Genomic DNA, 16146 nt, shown 5'->3' on the forward strand with positions numbered 1-16146 from the left:
GAGAGAACGTGGTAGAGAATGCAGTACAAAGCAATTTTTTGAAAAGAAAAATTTGATAGTCAACATATAGCTAGTCGCGAGACGACTTTACTTGACTCGCAAGTCTGTATTTTTATTAATTTTATTATAAATTTTTAGGAGTTGAAGTTATTTTTGTAAAAATTTGACTTTGTATTATTATTTTAATTATATAAGGAATATTTAAGAAAAGTTTTGTGAAAAAATATAAATTTTTAAATGCAAAAACAAAAATTACGAATCTCATCGATTCTATACTATTAAAGTATAAAATATATATTTTGTATACCGTTTATCATAGATTTAAGAACTAAATTCCAAATTTTGATTTTATGTACCATGTATCTTTTGCTTAGTTGTAAAAGAAGATATCAAAAAAATTTATTAGGAAATATAAATAAATTATAAATGTTATATATGTAATAAAGTGCCATTGATTTTAGAGCGTAGGAAAATCTGTAATATATTGAGATTACCTGACAAAGAGACACTAGCTGTCTTTATTTTTCTTTAATCGCAAGAAGATTCAATTCTTTCCAAGCTTATTATACAAATAAGGAAATTATTTTTATCAATTACATTTATAAAAATATTTATACCATAAGAAAAAGATATTCATCTATTTCAAAACTTTATATAACTGCTTTGATAATATATTACATTATGTACATTCGTATCTGAATATGGATATTTTTTTGATATTATTGCCAGCTATAATTAAAACATTAATTTTTTGCAAAAAATAAAATTATATATATAAAAGCTTGATTTTAATATTATTGTAAAATTATATAGATATTTAAAAATAATATAATACTTTTTAAATAAATATATTTTAAAAATAATATGCTAATATATTAATAAATAATAGCAATAAGTCTATATACATTTATAACGTGTGTGTGCATGCGCGCACGGGTATGTGCGTATATGTGTGTATGTGTGTACATATATATAAATGTATAAAAAAATGTACGTGATTTTCATTGAAATTTGCTAAAAAATAATTTAAAATGTTATAATAATAATAATAGTAGCAATAAATAATATAAATAAATTTTATTCACTCTGTTTTATTTTTATTATTTTTTAAAAATTTTGATTTATTTTTACAGAGGAAATAAAAATGGCGCATGCTATATGTATACACTTTATAATTTTGTAATGTTTCTTATTTTCTCGAATAACAGAAGTTTGTAGTTCTAGTATTGATAAGTCATTCATTGTCATGGTTACTATAGGAATTAAGCAGTAAACACAAAATGTGTCTGTAGTTTGTACCAATTATGGCATAACCTACATAATTTCTATTGCAACCAATGTTACTTTGCAATAAAAAGTTATACATAATCAATAATACTTGTTTTTATTTGTGTTTTTCAAATTAACTTTAATTTTTTTACAACTTACTTTATGTTACTAGTAAAGAAATGTTTTCGTGTAGATTGTATCTTTTGATTCTATTAAAACAATAATAAACATTATTATTAAACATATTTAACACAACATATTTAACATATTTAACATGAGATTGAAGATATCTATACAAGGTAATAATGTACATAAACGCTTGGTTACTTGTGTCGCATGGAGTTCGACAGAAGAAATATATTCGTGTGGGTAAGTAACATTTAGTATAATTATTAATACGCTAATTATTATACTTCATATTGCATTAAATAAAGAACACATAGAATATATAATAATACATATATATATATATATATATATATATATATATAATATACTTTATAATATATAATACATTTATAAAATTGATAGGATTTAATAATTAACAATTTTACAAAATCAATTTATCTTTAGAATGAATAGAATTAAAAATTTTCATGTTTTGATGAATTAAAATAAAAATATTGCAAAAATACATTCCTTTTCAAAAGAGTTTAAAATTTTGTAAAATTTATCTAACTCGTATCTTTGCATGATTCTCTCGTGTGTTTAAGATTTGTGCACGAAACGAACTGTCCCATGGCATTGATGCATGTACTTTAATCGTGTAAAAGTGTTTACAATAATATACTGTACAGCTAACTGTATACTTATTATGAAAACTAAGAAATTAGAAGTAATCGCATTCAGTCGATAAAAAATGACTTCAGAACTCTTTAATTAATATATTGTATTTACGCGAAACCAGGTACTCTCGAGATCAATGCTATAATGGCGAGAACAAAAATGATCTCGAGAGCATGCACCATTAATTTTTAATTATACAATGTGAAACCATTGGGGGACTCATAAATTTATATTATTTATATTTATATTTTGATATAATTGCGAAAGCATGGGCGCCTTTATAATACTCTTAAAATTTTATCACTGAAGGTGATCCAAAAATGGATTTTCAAAGATTAAGGATGGAACAATATAAAATTGAATTCATTATAAATGGCGAGCAATAAAATCAAGGAATCGTTGTCAACCGAGATATCAGATTAATTTGCAAATTCAGAATGTTTTGTTAATATGAGGGGATTAATAACTTTGGAAATGGCTTTCAGAGTTTGAAATAAAAAATGAAGCAAAAAAATCAGAAATAGAGCAATTAATTAATATTAAAGAGAAATGTGTCATATTTTTTTATTTAAAAAAATTTTTTTATGACAGTACTAACTTTAATCTTAAGTTGACACAGCTACTATTTTATTCGAATCGGTTGGAGCAACAAAATCGTGAAATGAGCAATAAAACAACACTAAATTTATATAAAAGAAAATTTATATATATATTAATTTTGTTTTGTGTTAAAGCGGCTGTGCCAACTTAATAGACATCGCACTTTGTAATATTTTATAGAGTACATATTCAAAAATTATAAAAATATGTCTCCTCTTTCTTTTTTCTCTTTTTTTTAAATAAAAGTTATTGTTTGTTTTGTATGTGCGATTATTATTATATATTTAAATATAAATTGTCAACCTATGTTTTTAGAATTAAATAAATAAAATTTAATTTATATTTTTCCTCGATATTTTTGTCTTTTTTTTTGCACGAGTATAAAATCAAATTAACATAAAATTATTTGTTTCAGAGAAGATCATTTACTAGTATGTTGGCATTTAGAAGGCGGTACTGCGCATTCTACTGTTGTAACTGAATTTCCAAATGATTTTTATCCTACGGATATGCAATGGCATCCACATCCTAATCAATCTCTCACTAAGAAATCGTCTTTAGATGTATTATTAATCACTACCGCTGATGGTATGTACATTATTTATTTTAGAATATATAATATTATTTAATTTAAGGATTTCTCTATATCTGTGTCATAAAATTTTATTCTCGTATATATTGTAAATATTTTTTGTAATGTATTATTCTTTGAATTCAACGATAAAAATTATTATTTCGATTTAGCAGGGTAAAAGAATGGCAACTAAAAAATTTTTTTTTAATGAAATGATAGTTAAATTCTTAGATTTAATAGTTGACATCTTACCGTTTTGGCCTAAATATCTTTTACTAAAAGTATTTTTAATAATAACAATATATAGTATACATACGTATATGTATTATACACATATTATACACTTCTCATATGCAGGTAAAATCAAACCGAATTAAACTGAGTAGGAAAGTCTTCTATCGTCTTGTAATCTTCGCAATAATTAATCAAAATAATTAAAAAAGGTCAGTTATTCCGTGTGAATATAAGCGCGCAATGTTGGGATTAATAATCAAGCATTTAATTATGCATTGTTAATTGTTAGCAGCTGTATAAGACTGTTATTTCTAGCACGCTTATATTCACGCGAATTGACTGATTTTTTAAAAACTAATTGCTCATTAATTATTGTAAAAATCGTAACATGAGGAGAGACTTTTCTTTTTGGTTTAATTTGCTCTACTTGCACATGAGAGGCGATACAATTATTACTGGACACTCTGTACGTTTATAGAATTTAAGTTTATAAATTATAAATAACTTTTTGGAAAACGGTTTTGTTTTTTAATACAACATTATTAATACACATATATATATATATATATATAAATTATTATTTTAAAAGTTATAATTAAAAAGTTTAAAATATTTAATTTTATTTAACATGTGTGCAAGTATCTTTTCATTTTAAGGGAAAAAAAGTATTTACAGAGAAAGATCCTCTCTTCAAAATTCTAGATAAATTCAGCATAGTATAATTTTACGTAGTCATTAAATTGATAAATTTATTATCTTATTAATTACATTATTATTTTATGATAAATATTAAAAAAGTATTAATAATTTATTGAAATTATTAGATATTAAGATGTAAAATATTAAATTTTAAAAAAGTTCGTGAATTAACGATATAAAAAATACTAATTTATATAATGATATAAAAAAAGTTCTTTCTTCGTTTGACTAGAAGCTTAACTAATTGTAAAAGTTATATGGAAATGAACAAATTTTTAAAACAATATTTTTAGGAAAGTATCATCTGGTCAATAAAAATGGTCGCATTGAAAAAAGTGTTGATGCTCACAAGGGAGCAACAACTGTAGGAAAATGGAGTAACGACGGTTCTGCATTGTTAACTGGTATGTCATCATTGTGTCTTTTAAAAATCATTGTTTAGAAAAATTGACCTTAATTGCAGCTGGTGAGGATGGATTAATCAAGATCTGGTCTCGTAGTGGTATGCTTCGATCTACATTGATTAAAGCAAATCTCCCTATATTAACATCAGGCTGGAGTCCTGACTGTTCAGCCATATTATACTCCCAAGGTGTAAATTTGATTGTGCAATCATTTAATTCTAATTCCAAGTCACAAAAGGTAAACCATTTTTATTTTGTCGCTTAGTTTTGCATATTCAATAATTTATATTCTTGTCTTTTCTCTTATCGCTGCTTATTAAAGATTATAAAATTGTTCTAATCGTAAGAAAGTAAAACAAAATTTAGTAATATTGAATATAGAGTATATATATATATGTACATATAGAATATGTCAAAAATATGTTAAAAGAATTTAAAAGAAAATTCAAAGGGTCAAAATAAGGAAAAATGTTTGTATAAACATGTATCTGAAAATATTCTATTTCTATAATATAGCCCTTAAAAGATATCAAAAAGTATATTTTTTTGAGAATAAACTGATAATTGTTATAGATTAAAACTTGAAATTTTAAGAATGTATAGTAGAAGATTATAATTTGAGATAATTTTGGGTAGTATTACTGGGTGTTGTCATTTTGACATATAATAGATAATTAAAAACAAAACTTTTATCTCTAGTTTTTATCTCTAGAAGTATGCCACTGCATTAAAGAATCAAATTTCTAATTTCAAGATTAAAAAAGATTAAAATAAATAGTTGCTTAGAGCATTTCCGTTCAAAAAAATTGGAGCCGAAGCATTTTCTTTCAAAGAAATTACAGAAACACTTATTTTAAAGAGATATACTTGGAAAAAACATTATTTTTTAATTTTTCCTTCAACATTCTATATCTATGAAACAAAGCATTTCCGGATACATATGTATAAGAAATTTTTTTCTTGTTTTGATTAGGGAAATCTTTTAAAATTTTTAAATATTTTTTTTGACACAGGATGTCTGATAAAGATTATGCCAACACTTGTGAGCGGATAAAACGCAGTAAATTTTTTACCATGCTAAACAAAAAAGTTCTATATCATTTTGTAATTTTCGCAATAATTATTGAGATATTCAATAAAAAGGATTGATAAAACGCGTGCTTGTTTGTGTGGGTGTGTGTTTTGCTATAAGTTTTAATTAAAACTACAGATATGTACATATTTATATAACTATATATAAATGTATATATTTTTTTTTTTCACAGAGTTTTATTATAAAATAAACAAATTGATTGAAAATATAATTTAGTAATTTTACTTTATGAAAAAAACTTAGAATAAATTATATATATACATGCAATTGAATTTTTTTCAGTGGCATGCGCATGATAGTCTTGTACTGATTGCTTGCTGGAGTAAAAATAATCTTATACTTTCTGGTAGCGAAGACTGTAGATATAAGGTACACAATAATAAATAAACATGTGTATAATAAATTTTTATAATACGTACATACACTACTAAAAAAATAGGAAACATTTTTTGTACCTTAAAATTAAACTATTTTCAAACCATTGCAACTCGGCAAAAAATCATTGTAGACAAAAAATTAAGTAGCATTTTAAAGCTTGAAGTTTCAATTTTAATGTACAGTCGGTTTAAAAAATTTTATCTTTTTAATTCTGCGTCTCAAAAGGAGACACACACTGCTCTTTTTTAAATTATATATTTTTTGACACTTTGCAACTCAATAAATTTTTTTTTTTAAATTTAAGTCAACTTTCTAATAAATTACAAAATTTTTTAAATTTTTCTATAATTTTTTACCGAGTTGCACGATATTTTGAAACTAAACTATTTTTAGAAATGTTTATATATGTATATAGTTTGTATTTTATGTTTTAAAAACAAGTAATAATATTTTTTAACAGGTATGGGACGCTAGCAATAATCAGTTATTATATAGCAGTGGTATTGGTGATTATCCTGTAACAGCAATTAGCTGGTGTTCCTCGGGTAATTATTTTGCCGTTGGATCCTTCAATACAATCAAGTTTTGTGACAAAAATGGGGTGAGAGATTAATTAACAACTTCTATTAATGTTTTATTGTTTTATATAATACATAAGGTAGAAAGATAAAAATAAAATAGAACTATATAAAAGCTTAAGCTGTTATTTTTTTCCAGAAAAGAATGTTCAATTTATATATTTCAGGATCTATGGGATATAATTCAAGACGTAGTAGGTTTTATCAGGAGAATCAATTTTTGTCCCGAAATCTCTTCTGAAGCGTCTTTAATAAGCTATGCATCTTTGTTTAGATTGCCTGTGTGTGACATAGACAATCAATCGTGCGATAGTATTGCGTATGACGTCTAACAATATTAGTTCTTTAATTTATGTTCTTATAATAAAATTAAAAAAAAAACAACAAAAAAGCAACCACAAAAAAAACATGAACTCGAATATTGTCAGACGTCATGCTTATCCGAATAGAGATACACATAGTTATTTACATATATAAGGATGCATCAAAAAACATCCTTGATAAAAAAATTGATTCTCTTGGCAAAACCTATTACTCCTTGAAGTATGTCCCACAAATTCTAAAACACTCTATATAAATTGCATTATATCATTAAAATACACATATAAAATTTAAAACGTCAATAGAATTTAATTCATCTATTAATAAATATAATTCTTAGAATTTTATATATTAAAATCATAATGTCTGTCATTAAAATGCGTAAAAATTTTACATATATGACTAACACAAAAGAACTGAAAGATGACAAAAATATTTGTTTAAATTATCTCTTTAGCAAAGTGAAAAGAGATATCTAAAAGATGTCTGTAATTTTTATGATTATTTTTCTGATAAGCGAAAAGATGTCTAAAAGATATTTCTTTGGCCAAACGAAAAATTCATTTGTTTACTGCTATGCAACACGCAATACGCTATTTATCTCGTATTTATTATTAAGTTTTATTGTCATGAGAATTATATAAAATCTCAACAATGCACGGCTAATAAGATTGTAACAATTATTTTTATTAGTTTAATTTCGGCTTTCATACAGAGAGTTCAGATATTAAACTAATTTTTAAAAAATTGAACAAATAAATATCTGATTTTCACTAATTCACACAAATTATCCAAATAATTGAACTAAAAATTTTGTTTATATTGTCTACTTAAGATGTAAAATATATAAATAAAATTTTTAGTTTTATAAATTAAATTATTTATGTTGGACTAAATATTTTAGTTCTGACATAAATGCATAAACAATGCAATAGATAAATACATATGTATGTTACATTTTTGAGTGGGAAATTATAATGTACCGATAATGCGACAATATTTTGCACGCTTTGATCTAGATCTAGAGGTTTCCTATTTATAAATTCTACTGCATTAATTTTGTTAACATATTTTAAAAATAAAAAAAATATTTTATGACGATAAGATAAAAAGATAAATATTGTGTGAATTGTTTTCTTAATAAAATTTAAGTAAGCTCAGACTAGAACATTTAACACATAAATATGTTTGTATAATAAATACTTTAAATCTTGTAGTGTTATAAAAATTTGCTAAGTTATATGGTAATCATATTATTAAGCAAATCTACTATATAGCGTGGTAAAAAATCTTTGACTAAAAAAGTTTAAATAAAAATTAAAACTCCTTCCGGGGATCAAGTATTTGGATATTACGAGGTTATTAAGAGGTGTATTTTATGTATTGTGTGTATAGCACATTTATTCTTAATATTTTATATTAAGAAATATTTAATTTTGAATTAAATATTTTATCTTTTTATACTTTCCCATCATATTATAAATTTATCAATAATTAGCAATATATTATATATTTTAGTGGCTGCATTCTATGGAAAAAGTGAATACTGGCAGCATTTACGGTATCGCTTGGTCCAGCGATAGTACGCAAGTGGCTATGGCATGCGGTAATGGAAAGCTGTTGACGGGACATGTTATAGATAAGTAAGGTTTAATAAAGTAAATAAATTGATAAATTAATGGAGAAAGTAACTCAAAAATAATTGAAAACAGGCATATAATCATAATTAGTGTATTCGTTAGTAGTTTGAAAAACAATAAATTAGTAGTCCCATCAAGTCGTAAAATAAACACAAATTAAGCTTTTCAAATTTTTGACAAGTCCTCCACTATTCTGTTCACTCTGTAGATTCAACCTATTTTTTATCGTTTAATGAACAACATTTTGGACATAAGTCTTTTACGAGAATTTATTGTCTAAAATTCTCACATTATCCTAATTAAATTCGTGATTAAATTCAAGTTTATGATTTGTTATGACTGAGAATTGTGAAATATTTCTACCAAAGTTTTTTTAAAGTTAAAAGAAACGAAAAAGAAATCCACATTTTTATGATAATTGCCTATAAGTTTAATCGATATAAAAATCGTCACAATTATTGCGCGAGAGTTTATGTATTATATTGTTAGAGGAATATTTAGGTAAGACGTCTTTAGAACCTTTTATAGATCTCTCTTTTAGAACTTTAATAAAACCATAAAATTTATTAGAGATAAGATAAGATACATAAAATTTACATAGAAGAACATAAGATTTACATAGAAAAAAGATAAACTCGTATCAAGATCGCAAAGAAGATATTATTTAAATTAATTGAAGACGACTAAAATGTAAGGCATAAAAAAATGATAATTAGAAAATAAATAAAAAAAATACATTTTTTGTTGTGATATAAACTACAACATATTCAAAGCTCATCGAAATCGAAGAGAGATCCTTTTGACTAGTGTGATCTTTGTTAATATTATAAAGGAATGATAATTTGTTTCAATTTTTTATCTGCATTTTTTTTGTTTTCTAATTATATAATATAAAATGATGTTAATAAATTGTATTATTTGTAGAAGATTAGAGTGGGATAACTATGAAGCCACATTAATAAGAAGAAAAGTGATCGAAGTTAGAGAAGTTGGCAATGAAGTTCACGAAATATTAGAAATCTCCGATCGTGTTGTACATCTCGAATTTGGCTTTGGTCATTTAGTCGTTATCACGCCTGCACAATGTCATGTTTATTCTGTGACAAATTGGAATACACCGGCAATATTTAATTTAAAAAAAAGCATCATTTCTGCCGTACTCCTTGCAGAAAAGTAAGTGATTACATGTATCTAATACAAGTAAAATAATCATTTTTTGTGTACATGTATTTTATATAACGAAATTCTTTGACTAAAATGTTGTTTTTTTGGTAAAAATTTTATTGATTGTATTTTTTCATTAAACAAATCTTAAACATTAAATTTTAAAACCATTCAAATTCGGACATATGTTTATTAGATAATTTTGACTTGTTTTCACGTACTAAAGTTTTTGCACTGAGTTTAAAGACACCCTGTATAAAATATGTCAATAGTAAATATACAGAGTATCCTGAAATGATCGGTAAATATTTTAATGGCAGGGTCTGTTTAAAAACATTTTAAGACGAAAAGTTTAATACAAAAATGTTGAGGCTACATTAGTTTTCAAACTGGAAGCGATTATATTTCATGAATGGTAAGGCTGACAATGAGATTTCACGCACTCAGGTATGGCAAAATAATAATTGATAAAAGAATTAGATAAATTAGATAAATTTATATAGAAGTACTTTTATCACTTGTTATTTTGTCGTACCTAGAGATACGCCTACCATTCGTGAAATATAATCGCTTGTGAAATCTTAGCCCTATTGTAGCCTTGATATTTTTGTATTAAACTTTTCGTTTTAAAATGTTCTAAAGAACCTGCCATTAAAATATTTACCAGTCATTTGGGGACATCCTGTAGATAACAAAATTTTCTTGTTTAAGATAACTTTGAATTAAAATTATATTTCTACCTTTATCGTTAAAATATTTCATAATAACAGCACCGTAAAAATTGAAATTATTAAAAAATTTTTTAATAAGTAATTAAAAGCAAGTTTTAAAATAATAACTGTTTTAAATAATAAAAGTGCACATATGAGATTATTTATCATAGATATTTACAATAATACAATTCATAATTATATATTATATATAATATGTATATAATAATTGTAATTAGTAATTACACTATTATATAGATTATTTCATATAGATTATTTCATTATTAATTACACATAATTTTCTAGGCATTTTCTAATTGTCGAACTTAATACTGTGTCACTGTACAATTACCAAGGCCGTTTATTGGGTACTCCAAAATGGAAAGGATTTACTGAAGAACCACTCTATATTCCTTGCATATCATTGTGTGCAGATACATTAGTTATAAGGGATCAAACTAATGAAAAATGTAAGATATACATGTATATACATTGTTTATTTGAATTTTTTTCAGACTAATTTTTTCCACGTACTAGATAAATTATTATCTGTTATGTGATATTAAAGTTATAAATCATAAATGTCTGTATTCACACTAACACTCAGATACTGACTATTTTGACTTCGACTCTTGGACCGATTGAATGTATTCGAGACTTCGATTCGCAACGATAGCTAACTTACAACACGAAAACTTTTTTTTTGTATTGATCAATACTATCTGCTCTTAAAATATGTGTTTTTAATACTTTACTATTATATATATGTATAAAAGTGTATATATATATATATATATATATATATATATATATATATATATACATTTTTATATATACACATATGTGTGTGGGTGTGTGAATGTCTTATTATGATAGACGTCGAATCTAAAAAATTGCAAGATGTTAAAAAAATTTTCCTATATATATTATTTGAAAAATATTACTTAGAAATAATAATTTTTTTTAATTTTAAAATTTCTTTTTAATTTTTTTTTATTTTCAGTACTTCATATCTTTGAAATATCTTATAATAAGCCAATAGTAGAAGGTCAGTCGTATTCACATTTGCACAGTGTGATGGAAGTGGCATTAAGTTATGTTAGTATAAAGGATCGACAGTTAGCATTAATAGATGTCAACAAAGATTTGTTTTTAATTGCGATAAGGACTACAGGTTTTGGGAGAGTTTGCAAAATAGGTATGAATATATGTATATGTATTAAATGTGTGCGAAACATATATTATTACTAATATAATTAAATATAAAATTATAATAGTTCATTTCAATGTCTTTCTTAAACTATCTATGTTCCAGCTGCAATGGCGCACAATATTGCATGGGCAACTGATGCAAATGTATTGGCTGCAATGTTAGATGCTAATTTGTCGGTATGGTTATGTCCTAATTGTGTTCATTATAGTGATCGCAAAGTAATACGGCGAACGAGAATTGATAAAGAAAGGTATCGTTCATGAACTAAATAATATATTATTTTCAGATTTATACAAAATTGATAATTATTAGAGCATCGAATATCTTTTACATAATTAATTCTTCATAGGCACACTGAGTCTTTAAACTTAAGGCTAAGTTTTCTTATTGTTTTAAGCTTTCAAAAAAATTAGATAAAAATCAGGGTTACTTTTCAAAGTCTAATTACATTAATTAGACAATTGGTTTTTTGGAAGCTAAATGTTCAAGATGGAATCGGATTCCACTCTTCTTTCATATCGAAGAAATTTTATATTGAAATTTTGACTGTGTCTTCAAATTTCCAGTGTGACTATAGGGAGGATTAAAAGAGTCCTAAAATCATTAAGTATTTTTTAAGTATAAAATCACTTGTTGACTTTAGCTATATTTTTAGCCATTTTAAAAATTATTTTCTCTTGACGAAAATAGCGGAAGAAGTTATTTTATTGATTTTTTATCATTGAATATCTTTGTAGTTAAGTTTTAAACCACAAAATTATGTATATTAAAGTAAAATTACTTTTAACTCAACTAAAATATTTCTTAGTTAAAAAGTTTAAAAAAATAAGCTACTTTATTTAAATTAGTTTATATTTGTTTTATAAATCTAATTATATACAGGATGTCTCAAAATTAAATGTCAAAACTTTGATACCATCTTGGGAATAGATAAATAAAGAAAAAAATTCTTTAGAGATTTTTGCTTTAGTTTAGAGAAAATCGCAAAAACTATGTTTGTATATTTAACGTTAGAATATGTACACGGCATATATTGTGACAGGTGTAATTAATTTACTTATGTAGGCTTATTATTAGATTTATCGAAAAGTATCATGAAATTAAGAAAAGAGAGTATATATATTTTCTTTCTTAAATTTAAATTTATAAGAAATTTTTTAGTTTCAATTATTAATATATTATTCTAACTATAGGGATATACCTCGATAATTTTACTAACATAAAGAAAAATTAATGTCATGCTTAAAGAGAATATCCAATGAAAAAAGTATAAAATATATAATGATATAATATACTATTCCCGTTATTTATTATATTAAGCCAAGATTGATAATTTGTCTGTTTTTGTATAGTATTTAAAATCTTATATATATTGTATTATATTTGATTACCTTCTGTAATTACCTTCAATTTTATAGTTTCTGTTTCTGCATTTTAAATTCTATTTTATAATTATTCTCATGAATATATATTCTTTCCGAAATGCAGTGAATTTGGAAAACAGCCTAGCATTGTGAATGTTCGTAATGGCATGGTCATGGTGAGACGTGGAGATGGTGCTATTGTGGCTACCTCATTCTATAATTTATTTACAAATTTATATGAACATATATCAAACAAAAGATTAAAAGAAGCGCTTTCTATTTGTCGTATAGCTCAGGTATATCCTCGATACAATATATAACACAATAATATATTTATATATTATGTAAAATTATATAATAAAGAACATGACAATACATTATAATGATTCATCATGAGGCATAGTTGTATCTCGTGCCAAGTCACGCAAAAGGGGATTGTACTCTCAGTTGAAAGTACTTTAGATTATCGGATTTCAATAACGACAAGGTTGATTAGGTTCTTAATAGGCTTGAATCTTCATCACATTACGAAAGTCTTTATTTTTGTTTTGCGTGTTCCATAAAATTTCTACTTCTGGAATCTTTTAATCGATTTTAATTTTTTTATTTTTACAAAATTATGAAATTATGGAAAAAAGAAACATTATGAAAGAATGATATCGATAATACTCGTGCAAGCTCCACATAATACGCTTTAGATAATTTATATTGGCGGTATTTGAGTTTCTTTATTTATGATTTAATTAAAAATTTAGATTTTAAAATTTAAATCTTTGAGATATAAAAGAAGAAACTTGACTTCTCGCACAAATAATTATAACACTTCTTATTTGCAAATATTGTGGAGATAATAATTTTTTAATTCTTCCTTTATCTCCCTAGTTCACTTTCCCATATCTTTCAATCATCTTCCTTTACTGACGATTTTTAGATCACATAATTAGTCAAATTAGTTAAATATTTTCTAGTTAAAAAGAAGTCGATATTTTTGTTCAAATTTTCATTTTATTTGAGCGCAGAAATATGTTATTAAAATTATGGTGGCGAATTATACATGCTATTCTATATATCCATATTTATTTCAAATATATATATATATATATATATATATATATTTGAAATAAATAATACTATATCTTTTGATACTTATCGCGAGATGCTATCGTGTCTTTTGATGGAGCTGCTTTATTGTTTTTCTTTTTTGTTATTAGATTTTTTATTCTGAATTAATTTTTGATATCATTACACTTTTGTAAAAAAAATAATATATTTATGATTAATTTGCATATTTTTCAATCTATTTTTATGTATGTAGCAAACACATTTTTACATGATTTTACATTTTACATTGATGTGTTTTTAAACTTCTATTTGATTTAAAATTAAAATAAAAAATTGTGTATGTTTTTAATTTAATACTAACACACACACACACACACACACACACATACACACACGCGCATTAAACATTACTTTGTGATTTCTTATTATATTTTTAATATTTATAAATAACCAATATTTTTTTATCACTTTGAAAAAATTTAATAAAAATAAAAGAGATTGCGCATGTCTACATTTTTGTATGATCTCTTATATATATAATTTTTTATTTAATACAAGTTACTATTTTGTATTATTTTAATACTTATTTAAAAAGATTAAACTAATTAAATTATATAAGATAAATATATAAATAATATATTGTTTTATATTGTTATCAGAATGAAATATTGTGGACTTGCATGGCTGTTATGGCAACTGATAATAAAGAACTTGATGCTGCGGAAGAAGCTTATGCAGCTATAGGTAGATACGATACAGTGGATTATCTAAGATATATAAAGGTATAAAATAACTATTTTTATATTATACTATTTGCATTATTGTTTAATTTATTAAAATAAACTCTAAATAATTAAATCAATGCAGAGTTTACCTAGTGCTACAGAAAGACATGCAGAAATGGCATTACTGGCGGGAGATTTGTTGGCAGCAGAAGGAATACTATTACAAAGCGGCCTGATTAAAGAAGCTATACGCATCAATCTTGAGGTTTATAATTGGAATAGGTATATAAAAAAAATTATGCAAAATAAAACCAAAGTATGCAATTTATTTATTAATTTTTTATGGCGCTTAAATTAGAAATTGTATATAAATGGAACTTCTCTCTCGAAATAGTAGACTGTACGGGACTTAATCTATATAAAGTCATCCTCTGTTAAATTAGAGAAATGAATTAATAATATTTATATTTTATAATTAGGGCTTTGGAATTAGCAATAAGACATAAAAGACAACTTGAAGAGGTTTTAAATGCAAGAGCAAAATATTTGCAAACTATTAATAAAAATGAAACAAATCAAAGTTTTCTCACACTTAGAGGAAATATTTCGACACCACAATTGGCGAATAAAGTAAGTAAATCCATAAAAAAATATATTACTATATTTTTATGTTATTAAAGAGTATCTTTATTTATTAGGAAAGTAATGAAAAAAAAAATTATGCCAAAAATGATGTTGAACAAATCAATGCAGAATAAAATACACCATCAAATCACGAAATGCAACTTTAAGAATATAATCTTACACATTTAAAAAAAAATAATTATTTTACAATCTTATTTATAGACAGTATTGATTATGGGATATTATATATTTTAATCAATGCATAAATTTCATTACAAAATATTTTAATGTATTTAATTATATTGAATGATATTGAATAAGAAAAAAACATATTTTTAATGAAACTTTTTATATTAAATATTTCTTTCCCGAAATATTCAATTTTAAGATTTTGTATCGATTTAGTATTAAAGATGACTCCTGGATGAGAGGTCAATTCAGGTGATAAGAGTGAATTAAATTTTATATAGAATAGTAGATCAAATTAAAAATTGTTTTAATTGTGAGCTTCATTCATATTCTATAGAAGCGAATTTATTGTCAAAGCCGTGTATTATTAAAATAATAATAAAGTGTTCTATGAACGATTTCGAAGTTACGGGATAGATTGAAAGTTGTTTTTCTAAGAAAATATTGTATAAATTGAAATGTTATTTAATGTTCTTTTTTCTATTTAAAGCTTTAAAAAGTGCTCAAAAAAAGATTCAC

General features: G+C 24.3%; 1 protein-coding gene across 1 annotated transcript; it reads left to right on the forward strand.

Annotated features, from left to right (window-relative positions):
- The first annotated feature begins 656 nt into the window (after window positions 1–656).
- On the forward strand, window positions 657–16036 carry Oseg5 (intraflagellar transport protein Oseg5). Its single transcript, XM_072903996.1, has 16 exons — window positions 657–1638; window positions 3071–3243; window positions 4456–4566; window positions 4626–4804; window positions 5942–6028; window positions 6498–6638; window positions 8455–8579; window positions 9501–9749; window positions 10757–10920; window positions 11454–11648; window positions 11766–11913; window positions 13152–13323; window positions 14749–14871; window positions 14957–15096; window positions 15294–15444; window positions 15513–16036. Exons 1-16 carry the CDS (start codon window positions 1544–1546, stop codon window positions 15570–15572), a joined length of 2313 nt encoding a protein of 770 aa, XP_072760097.1. The 5' UTR covers window positions 657–1543; the 3' UTR covers window positions 15573–16036.
- Window positions 16037–16146: the final 110 nt, after the last annotated feature.

Source organism: Anoplolepis gracilipes, chromosome 1 (genome assembly GCF_047496725.1).
Source record: "Anoplolepis gracilipes chromosome 1, ASM4749672v1, whole genome shotgun sequence".
In the NCBI taxonomy this organism is placed as follows: domain Eukaryota; kingdom Metazoa; phylum Arthropoda; class Insecta; order Hymenoptera; family Formicidae; genus Anoplolepis; species Anoplolepis gracilipes.